We start from the raw sequence: 11,585 nt of genomic DNA, 5'->3' as shown, positions 1-11,585 counted from the left end.
GGAGGCCTGGCGGAGGGCGGGGAGAGGACTGCGCAGACTCAGCTTTTCCACTCCCAGAGGAAGTCGTGAGTGCTGGAGTCTATGGTCACCATGGTGACGGGACCAACTTCCGCCCCACTCACCTGCCCTGATCCCCGCGAGGCGCACCATGGCAACCGGACCTCTGCGTCGCGGAATCTGGTCCCTCAGGTCGCTGTGGTTGGGGAACCGCGGCGGGCGCCGCCCCCAACCCGAGGGGACTCGAAAATGTACAGCCAGCGATTTGGCATCGTACAGCGGGAGGTTAAGGGCCCCACTCCCAAAGTGGTGATCGTGGTAAGCACGGGATGTGTGTGCGGGACCCTACCGCTTTCTGCATCTCCCCCAACTCAGCGCAGCCCACCCTGGCCCCCAACAGGGGCTCTCTCGAGGGAAGCAGGTGCTTGATGCAGCAGCTTGAATTTTGAAAGAGGGAAGGATAAGGTCTCTTGCCTAGCTCTCGTACTCCGTCCCTCCCTACCCCCCAACCCCCCGCGTCATATAATATTTACTTTCTGTATTTGGAGAAACACCACTTTAGATCTTGAGAGTTTTCAGTCTTCCAAGACTGCTGAAAGAGGTCGTCCCTTTGCAATGCGGAGGGTGTGTCAAGGAAACGGTGCTGGGTCAGGCGGCAGGAAATCTGGGGTCTGGGCTGGCAGTGATGCAGCTGTACGGTCTTGGGCTAGTTCTACACGCCTAGGAAAATCGTCTGTTGAAGGAGTATTGGGCTGTGAGGGGTTGTGAGTGGTTATAGAGCCCTTTCTCTGCTGACTCAACCATAACAGAAGCGTCCCTGCAGGCCTGGGAATAGGAGGTTGGTTGCCTTTAAGGCAGGGGAGGTGGTAGGAGGCCAGGGGAATGCTGCGTGCTGCAGATCCTGCTCAGAACCCCAGACGCTTGGTCCATGCACCTTTGTTTCTACACACTGGTTTCTACAGGCTAGAAAACCACGTGTAGGCAGGCAATTATAGAGGTATTACTTGAGCCCCTGCTGTGTGCACAGCTCTGTGGAAAATACAGGGGTGAATACAGTGACCCTGGGAGGTTTACCCTTCTTTAGAAGTCTGATCCCTGCCTTCACGTTGCTTATCATCTAACTGCAGAAAAAACTTGCTCATGCACAAAACCATCAAAGGTTAACACAGTAGATAATGATGTGCTATACTGTCTGTGTTGGAACATTGTGGAAGAAATATCAGGGATAATGAAGGGTGCAGTTTTATTATGCTCCATAGTGCGCATAGCAGTTCTCAATGCCCCCTCTTTTTTAGGTCCAGGGACTGTAGGATCTGGGTTTGGAAATCAGTAGAGTGGAGTCTTTTACAGTCTGTACGGTTCAAGGTGATCATTATAGACAGACTTTATGAGGGACAGAAATTGATGTACTTTGGGTTCTGTATGCGAACACTGAGCTCAGGGGCTGGGCCATTGGTCAGGTGATATTACTTGTGTTGGGAACCAATAAGGATTTCTGTTCCACCAAATTACCACCAAACCGGAGAAGGAGGCCTATTGAATACTTTAAGTTTATAGAAGAATAAAGAGGAAAAGGAAGAGGTCAGAGCTGGTGTATCTCAGATGTCAGAGTGTGATAAGAAGTGTGGATGTTAGAGGTTGCAGAGTTGTGGTGGGAGAAGAATTAAAGCCACCAGAGATGAGACTTGGATGCTAAACAATTCCTCCAGGAGAAGTTGGTGAAAGATGAAATGTCTGAAGTAATGGAGAAGCAAAAGGAGCGGCTATTTGGTGAGTGCCTCCTAGGAACCCAGTTATTTACTTCTTGAAATAATTTTTTAGGAGGACATTTATTTTGCTCATTTTGACAGGTGAGAAAACTGTGACTTAAAAAGATTAAGTAACTTGCTCAAGATCATACAATTAGTAATCAGTAGAGGCCAGGATCAAACCTAGGCTGTAAGACATCATTCTTTAAGACATTAAACTGTAATAGTAGAAACTAATTTGAGATGTTGCAGTAACAAAAGCCTTCAGTGACCTTGAAAGTACAGAGTAGTTATTAAACCCTTTGTTCTGAATTTAGCATGGTTTAAGAGTTGCAGTGTCCATTATGGTGGCCACTAGCCACAAATGGCTTTTGAGCACTTGAACTATGCGTAGAGTCACATGTTGAAATGATAATATTTTGGATATATTGGTTAAATAAAAATATATTATTAAAATTAATTTCCCCTGTTTCTTTTTACTTTTTAAAATACAGCTACTAGAAAATGTTATTAAATTACATATCTGGTTTATATTATATTTCTGTTAAACAGGACAGGTTTTGATTACATAATGCTAAGACTGCATGGATTGGCACCACCTCGTTGTTAGAGAACTCCAGATCATACCTGTTCATCCAGAGATAAGGTCCTTCCTGATCACAAAGTCCTACACAGGATGCCCAAGCCTTAAAGGGCTTCCTAATCCCCAGCTACTGCTCAGGCTGTTTCTCACCACCCTCCACCCCCATCCCCCTCTTCAGTCAAAATGTACCTCAGAACCTGGTTCTTGCCCTGACAATTTGACAATTGATTCCTTATGACCTTGGTGCTTGGTTCCTGTTCTCAGCCCATCTGTCTACTGGGAGCGTGAGTTCCTATGTATATCCTGCCCAGGGTGCAGTCTTGACCCAGCTCTGCTTTGTTGTCACTGAATCCACATTCATAAAATGTTTTATGTATTAGAGAACAGTAGTTTGTTAACTAAATCTAGGCTCTAAATAATTTGGATATGAATTAGCTACTTCCCATGATGTAACCCTCAGTATCATCTTTTGTCTCCAACCTACCTCAGTTTTGTATTATCTTATTCAACTAATCTAGGTGTGTGTATATATATATATATATATATATACCCTGAGCCCTGAATCTTTTCATGAAGCTATCTTCAAATGTTGATTTTCTTTCCCTAGGAGATTCCCTTACCAAGTCCCAATTCTAAGTGTAAATGATCAGATTGACTCTGCCACATGAGTTAAAAGTTTTGTTCCTGGGCTTCCCTGGTGGCGCAGTGGTTGAGAGTCTGCCTGCCGATGCAGGGGACATGGGTTCGTGCCCCGGTCCGGGAAGATCCCACATGCCGCGGGGCGGCTGGGCCCGTGAGCCATGGCCGCTGAGCCTGCGTGTCCGGAGCCTGTGCTCCGCAACGGGAGAGGCCACAACAGTGAGAGGCCCGCTTACCGCAAAAAAAAAAGTTTTGTTACTGTGAATCAGCACACCAGAGTCTCACTACTCACCTAAGGATGATTTGCTAAAACTGGCTGAAAATACAAAGCTCAAGACCATGGATTTCATGGTGGCCCAGGAGGAGCAGGAATCACATCAAGCCCACCCATAAACATTGTTTCATTCATTCATCTTTCCCATTCATATTGAGAACCTGATGCTGGTAGGCATGTTCATTGCTAGGAATACAGAAATGAAAAAGATATAGTCCATATGATTTTATTAAATGTGTCAATATGTATTCACAATGATGTATGCATTTCCAACTTTCTGGTGGAAGTTTGTATAAAATGAACATATTTACAGAAATTCAATTTACCCCAAAATGTCAGGAGCACGGCTCTTACATTAAACTTCTGGGTACAATAGAAATAGGAAAAAAGTTCTACCACTAGGGTTTTTTTTTTTCCCGCTTTTCTTTTCCTTCTTTCCCTCCCTCCCTTTCTATCTTCCTTGCTTCCTTCTTAGTAAAGGGTTTTTCATTGTCACAACTTGTTATATATTGATATATCCTTACACTTAGATAGTAGTCTCTTAATTGAAAGAATTTTTATGTCGGTAACTATGTTGTCCACCCCTGAGAAACAATGTGGGGTAGTTGGTGGCAAGATTAAGGTCAGGAACTAATTCTTGTTCTATCCAGGTCTGCCCTAACTATTTTTTTTTTTTGCCCTAACTATTTAAAGCACTTTGAGCAAATAACTTATCTATTGTTAAGTTATAACTTATCTAGATAATCCAGAGATTATCTAGTCAATTATCTATTGACTAGATAATCTCTGGAGCCCTGTTCAAATTTTTAACTTTATAATTCCATGAACTTTTACTCAAATGGCATTTGAGAAATATTTGAGACTGATTTGATGACATCTTAGGTATAGGTTCAAAGAATCAAACAAGTTACATCTTAGGCACCTAAGTTGTTTGCAGTTGTAGCAGGATGTATTAGTTTTATATACCAAGTTTTGATTAATATGAGTATTGGTGGAGGTCATGATTAATTGAAAATATGCAATCGATTTTGGGTCTATCATAAGTGATAGTTGCTATTTGTTTTCAGAGAGCCAAGCCTCCCAAAGGCCAAGGGGCTGAACATCATCTGGAAAGAATCCGACGCAGCCATCAGAAGCATCATGCTATTTTGGCTTCCATTAAGTCAAACGAGCGGGATCGCTTGAAAGTTGAGTGGGACCAGCACAATGACCGCAAGTTTGTGGACAGTCTTGTGAAAGCAAGAGTCAAGGATGCCATGCAAGGGTTTATCATCAATACTGAAGAAAGACGAAATAAGTAAGGCTCGTAAACCAGCTGATCCAGACTCTGAAACATTCCTAAAACCACAGTTTGAGATTGATCAATCAAAAATCAAGTGAATTTTTACAGTAAGGATCATGGCTGAGCTATGCATATTCCTACCAAACCAATAGCTATTGCTTGTTTCTATTTTCACTTGTGATAACCTATGTTTGATAGAAAGCAAAAGAACATATTGTTTCAGATTTCTTTATTTTTAATTAAAATCTGCTCATTTTGCCTTTTTGTTGAAGATATACATTACATATCTCATCTGTATGTGATCAAATAAAACATGGCATAGATCAGTATCTTTATTGCTTTAAATGGCAACTAGTCTTATTTTATGGAATACTGTAATGATCTTTCCTTCTTAAAAAATTTATGACTGAATGTGTACTTCTGAAATCAGATTTAACAAAATAAAAATCAGTTAGTGAAATGGTACATGTGGCATGATAGTTTTAATTTCCTTTTCTCTTGTCATTTTGTTTTGTGAACTTAGGTTACGTGAACTTTTAGCATCAGAAGAAAATGAATATTTTATTGAAATGCAATTGAAAGAAGAAACAATTGAGGAGAAAAAAGATAGAATGAGAGAAAAAATCAGATTATTAAGAGAGAAGAAAGAAAAAGAGAGACAGGATTTTGTGGCTGAAAAGCTAGACCAGCAATTCAGGTAATGATATCAGAAAAACACACACACAGAACCTGAAGTTGGTATATTAAGAATTATTTAGGAAAGCTAACTACAGTAAAGTGTAGCCTTAAGAGGGTATACACAGTAGTTGTACCTTTAAGTCTTGTTAATTATATATACATCATCGCATAATGCAGATACTGAGGAGTTTTGTTTGTTTTGTGGTGAGAATGCATAAGATTCACTCTCTTAGCATATTTCAAATATATAATACAGTATTATTGCCTGTAGTCACCATACTGTATATTAGATCCCCAAAACTTATTCATTCATCTTATAGCTGAAAATTTATATCCTTTGACCAATATGTTCAGATTTCTCCCACCCCATAACCCCTGAGAACCAGCATTCTACTCTCTGTTTCTATATATTCAACTTTTTTTTCTTAGACTCCACATTTAGTGAGATCATACAGTACTTGTCTTTCTCTGCCTGGCTTATTTCACTTAGTATTATATCCTCCAGGTTCATCCATGTTGTCTCAAATGGCAGAATTTTCTTTTTTATGCTGAATAATATTCCATTTCATACTTTCTTTATCCATTCATACATCAATGGACACTTAGTTTGTTTCCATATGGTAGTTCTGGTTTTAATTTTTTGAGGGATCTCCATACTGTTTTTCAGAACGGCGATACCAATTTATATTCCCACCAACAGTGTACAAAGGTGTCGTTTTCTCTACATCCTTGCTGACACCTGGTCACCTCTTGTCTTTTTTATAATAGCCATCTGAACAGGTGTGAGGTGATATCTCATTGTGGTTCTGATTTGCATTTTTCTGGTGATTAGTGATGTTTTCACATACTTGTTGGCTATTTGTATGTCTTCTTGGAAAAATGTCTATTCAGGACTTTTGCTCATTTTTTTAGTCAGATTATTTGGTTGTTTTTTTTTTTTTTTTGCTATTGAGTTAAATGAGTTTCTTATGTATTTTAGATATTAACTCTTTAACAGATATATGGTTTGAAAATATTCTCTTCCATTCTGTAGGTTGCCTTTTTATTTTGTTGATTGTTTCCATTGCTGTGCAGAAGCTTTTTAATTGGATATAGTCCTACTGGTTTATTTTTCATTTTGTTGCCTTTGCTTTTAGTGTCATATCCGAAAAATCATTGTCAAGACCAATGTCAAGGAGCTTTTTCTCTATGTTTTCTTCTATGGGTTTTACAGTTTCAGGTCTTATGTTTAAATTTTTAATCCATTTTGAGTTAAATTTTTTTTTTTTTTTTTTTTTTTTGTGGTACGCGAGCCTCTCACTGTTGTGGCCTCTCCCGTTGCAGAGCATTGGCACCAGACGCGCAGGCTCAGCAGCCATGGCTCACGGGCCTAGCCGCTCCACGGCATGTGGGATCTTCCTGGACTGGGGCACGAACCCGTGTCCCCTGCATCGGCAGGCGGACTCTCAACCACTGTGCCACCAGGGAAGCCCTTGAGTTAATTTTTTTGAATGGTGTATATAAGGATGCAATTCCATTCTTTTGCATGTAGATATCCAGTTTTACCAAGACTGTTTATTGTGTTTATTTACCAAGACTATTCATTGTGTGTTCTTGGTCTCCTTGTAAAAGATTGGTTGACCATATATGCCTGGATTTATTTCTGGGCCCTCTATTCTGTTCCACTGGTCTATGCAACTGTATTTATGCAGCTACCATACTGTTTTGATTATGATAGCTTTGTAATATAGATGGAAATCAAGTATGTGATGCTTCCAGCTTTGTTCTTCTTTCTCAAGATTGCTTTGGCTATTCATGGTCTTTTGTAATTCAGTTGGAATTTTGGGATTTTTCTTTTTCTGTTTCTGTGAAAATGCCATTCGAATTTGGATAAGGATTGCATTGAACCGGTAGATCACTTTGCGTAGTATGGACATTTTTAAAAATTAATTAATTAATTTTATTTTGTTTATTTATTTTTGGCTGTGTTGGGTCTTCGTTGCTGCGTGCGGGCTTTCTCTAGTTGCGGCAAGCGGGGGCTACTCTTCATTGTGGTGCGCAGGCTTCTCATTGTGGTGGCTTCTCTTGTTGCGGAGCACAGGCTCTAGGGTGGACAGGCTTCAGTAACTGTGGCTCATGGGCTTAATTGCTCCGCGGCATGTGGGATCTTCCCAGACCAGGGCTCGAACCCGTGTCTCCTGCATTGGCAGACGGATTCTTAACCACTGCACCACCAGGGAAGCCCCAGTATGGACATGTTAAAAATATTAATTCTTCCAACCCAAGGACAAAGGATATCTTTCCATTTATTTGAGTCTTCAATTTCTTTCATCAGTGTCTCATAATTTTCAGTGTACAGATCTTTAACCTCCTTGGTTAAATTTATTCTTTTGTATTTTATTGCTTTTGAAGCTGTTGCAAAAGGGATTGTTTTCTTAATTTCTCTTTCAGATCGTTCATCATTAGTGTAAAAAATGCAGCTGATTTTGTTTGTTGATTTCAAATCCTATAGCTTTACTGAATTCATTGATTAGTTCTAACAGTTTTTGATGGAGTCTTTAGGGTTTTCTATATGCAAGATCATGTCATCTGCAAACAGATAATTTTACTTCTTCCTTTTCATTTTGGATGTCTTTCATTTCTTTTTCTTGCCTAATTGCTCTGACTAGGATTTCCAGTACTATGTTGAATACAAGTGGCAAGAGTGGGCACCCTTGTCTTATCCCTGATTTTAGAGGAGAAGCCTTCAGTTTTCTACTTTTGAGCATGATGTTAGCTGTGCACTTGTTATATATGGCCTTTATTGTGTTGAGCTACGTTCCTTCTATAAGTAATTTGTTAAGAGTTTTTTTTTTATCATGAATTTGTCAAACCTTTTTCTGTATTAAGATGATCATATAATTTTTATCCTTCATTCTGTTAATGTGGTATATCACATTTATTGATTTGCATATGTTGAACCATCCTTGCATCCCAAGGATAAATTCCACTTGATCATGGTATCTGCTTCTTTTAATGTGCTGTTAAATTTGCCATGCTAGTATTATATTGAGGATTTTTGCATCTGTGTTATTCAGGGATATTGGAAGTGTTTTCTCTTCTTCAATTTTTTTGGAGGATTTGAGAAAGATGGGTATTAATTCTTCTTTAAATATCTGGTAGAACTCACCCACAGCATGTGGGATCCTCCTGGACTGGGGCACGAACCCGCGTCCCCCACATCGGCAGGCGGACTCCCAACCACTGCGCCACCAGGGAAGCCCTATTGGTAGATTTTTGATTACTGGTTCAATCTCCTTACTCATTATTGGTCTTTTCAGATTTTCTATTTTGTCATGATTCAGCCTTGGTAGTTTATATGTGTCTAGGAATTTATCCATTTTTTAGATTATCTAATTTGTTTGCATATAATTGTTCATAATAGTCTTTCATGATCCCTTGTATTACTGCAGTGTCAGTTGTAATGTTTCCTCTTTCATTTCTGGTTTTATTTATTCAAATCTTCTCTCTTTTTTCCTTAGCTAGTCCAGGTAAAGGTTGTCAATTTTGTTTATCTTTTCAAAAAACCAGCTTTAGTTTCATTGATTTGTTTTATCATTTTTCTAGTCTCTACTTCATTTATTTCTGCCCTGATCTTTGTTATTTTCTTCCTTCTGCTTACTTTGGGCTTAGTTTGTTCTTTTTATAGTTCCTTGAGGTTTAAAGTCAGGTTGTTTATTTGAGATCTTTCTTTTCTCTTAATATAGATGTTTATTGCTATAAACTTCCCTCTTAAAGCTGCTTTTGTTGCATCCCATAAGTTTGGGTATGTTGTATTTCTGTTTTCATTTAAGATATGTTTTGATTTCCCTTTTCATTTCTTCTTTGACCCATTGGTTATTCAGGAGTGTGTTGTTTAATTTCCACATATTTGTTAATTTTCCAGCTTTCTTCCGGTGTTTGGTTTCTAGTTTTATGCCATTGTGGTCAGAAAAGATACTTATATGACTTTAATCTTTTTAAATCTGTTAAGACTTTTTTGTGACCTAGCATGTGATCTATCCTGGAGAATGTTCCATGTGTACCTGAGAAGAATGTGTATTCTGCTGCTATTAGATGGAATGTTCTGTGTATGTCTGTTAGGTGCATTTGATCTAAAGTATGGTTCAATCCAGTGTTTCCTTACTGATTTTCTGTCTGGATGATCTATGCACTGTTGAAAGTGGAGTATTGAAGTTCCTTACTATTACCACACTGCTGTCTGTTTCTACTTTGATATCTGTTAATATTTGCTTAACATATTTGAGTGCTCTCATGTTGGGTGCATATATAGCTGACCCCTTGAACAACACAGATATGAACTCTGCAGGTCCACTTAAATGTGGTTTTTTTCAGTAAATGCAGTACTACATGATCTGGGATTAGTTGAATTCGCAGATGTGGAGGGCTGACTACAGGACTTGAGCATCTGTGGGTTTTGGTATCTGTAGCAGGTCCTCAAACAAATCCCCTGCAGATACCAAGGGATGAATCTATATTTATAATTGTTATATCCTCTTGATGAATTGCTCCTTTTATCATTATATAATGACTTTCTTTCTCTCTTATTACAGCTTTTGAGTTAAAGTGTATTTTATCTAACATAAGTGTAGCTACCTCTGCTCTCTTTTGGTTTCTACTTGCATGAAATACCTTTTTCCATCCCTTCACTTTAAAGATATGTGTATCCTTAAAGCCGAAGCAGGTCTCTTGTAAGCAGCATATTGTTTGATATTGTTTTTTATACATTCAGACACGCTGACTAGATAATTTCAAATTACCTGTCTTTGAGTTCTCAGATTTTTTTCTTCTGTTTTGTTTGTTCACGCCTGATGTTGATGCTGTCTCTTGGATTTTTCATTTCATTCATTGTATTCTTCAGCTCCGGAATTTCTGTTTGGTTCTTTTTGATGATTTCTATCTCTGTTGAATTTCTCATTTTGTTCCTGTGTTGTTTTCCTGATTTTGTTGCATTGTCTATCTGTGTTCTCTGGTAGTTTACCAACCTTCCTTAAAACAATTGTTTGGAATTCTTCGTCAGGTAATTTGTAGAGCTTTATTTCTTTAGGACTGGTTATTAGAAAATCATCGTGTTCCTTTGTTGGTGTCTGTTTCCTTGATTTTTTGTAAGCTTCGAAGTCTTGTGTTGCTGTCTTTGCATTGAAAGAAGTATTTACCCCCTCCAGTTTTTACTAGCTGGCCTCAGGAAAGAAATACCATCACCAATCAGCCCAGCTAGGGATTCTGAGACCTTTCTCAGACCTTTTCTATGGATGCACCTGCTCTACACTTCTTGTTCTCTCGAGTGTATGTAAAGCATAGCCTCACACCCTGTCTTTGGCAGGATCTGGATTCTCCCTACTGGCTGCTAGAGGAGAAGATGCTGTAAGGGGCAAAGGGGACACTGGGAAGTGAATTTCAATGGACCATTAATATATTTTCCACTCTCTAGTAAATGTTTTTTGACACAGTAATAAAAATGAAGTTTCATAAGTGGTTTGTGCTCTTAAAATACGTATTAATTTGGTAACAATTTTTACAGATTTCATAGAGAGATCTTATATAACTAAGTATACAACTTCAAGTTGTATAACTTGCTAGTTAGATGAATTATTCGAATTTTTGAAGAAACAGTTATATCCTGCAACAATATACAGTAGCCCCCCTTATCCATCCCCAGTAAATGTCTGAAACTGGGGCGAGTACCAAATTCTGTATATACTATGTTTTTTCCAATACATACAGACCTATGATAAAATTTAATTTATAAATTAGGCACAGTCAGGGATTAACAACAATAATGAAATGGAACAGTTATAACAATATACTGTAAAATTCATGAATGCGGTCTATCTCTCTATCTCAAAATATCTTATTGTACTGTACTCACCCTTCTTCTTGTGATGATGTGAGATGATAAAATGTCTATGTGATAAGTAAGATGAAGTGACGTGAATGATGTAGACGTTGTGATGTAGCATTAGGCTACTGGCCTTCTGACCACACGTCAGAAGCAGGATCGCCTGCTTCGGGTGATCCTGGATCATTGATCAATGACGATGTTGATGGTTGATGTCAGGAGCAGAAAATGTTGACGGAGATCCCAAGTGGGTGCAAAATTTCATTACACTACTTAGAACAGAGTGCAGTTGAAAAACTTATGAATTGTTTATTTCTGGAGTTTTCCATTTAATGTTTTCAGACCACAGTAGATTGTGGGTAATAGAAACTGTAGAAAGTGAAATGGTGGGTAAAGGAGACTACCATAATTCATTTGAAATCCAACTGTTTTCAGTGTTTTTAATGTAATACCACCAACTCTTTAATACAGAGCAGCAAATATAGTTTTAATTCATTATAACGGTGAAGGGGCAGTGTTAAATTTTG

The 11,585-nt window shown here is 38.7% G+C and overlaps 1 protein-coding gene across 1 annotated transcript in view; it reads left to right on the top strand.

Annotated features, from left to right (window-relative positions):
• Positions 1-81: 81 nt before the first annotated feature.
• CFAP53 (cilia and flagella associated protein 53) overlaps positions 82-11,585 on the top strand; it is a 66,679-nt gene continuing 55,175 nt past the window's right edge. Inside the window, 3 exon segments of the mRNA XM_022584276.2 lie at positions 82-315; positions 4,309-4,538; positions 5,047-5,220. Coding sequence (XP_022439984.1) covers positions 82-315; positions 4,309-4,538; positions 5,047-5,220 — 638 coding nt within the window.

This window comes from Delphinapterus leucas, chromosome 14 (assembly GCF_059928025.1).
Source record: "Delphinapterus leucas isolate spDelLeu-1000000601 "Yukka" chromosome 14, BTC_Dleu_Yukka2, whole genome shotgun sequence".
NCBI lineage: Eukaryota > Metazoa > Chordata > Mammalia > Artiodactyla > Monodontidae > Delphinapterus > Delphinapterus leucas.
The sequence above is the reverse complement of the archived record's forward strand: the minus strand, read 5'-3'. Positions and strand labels throughout refer to the sequence as shown.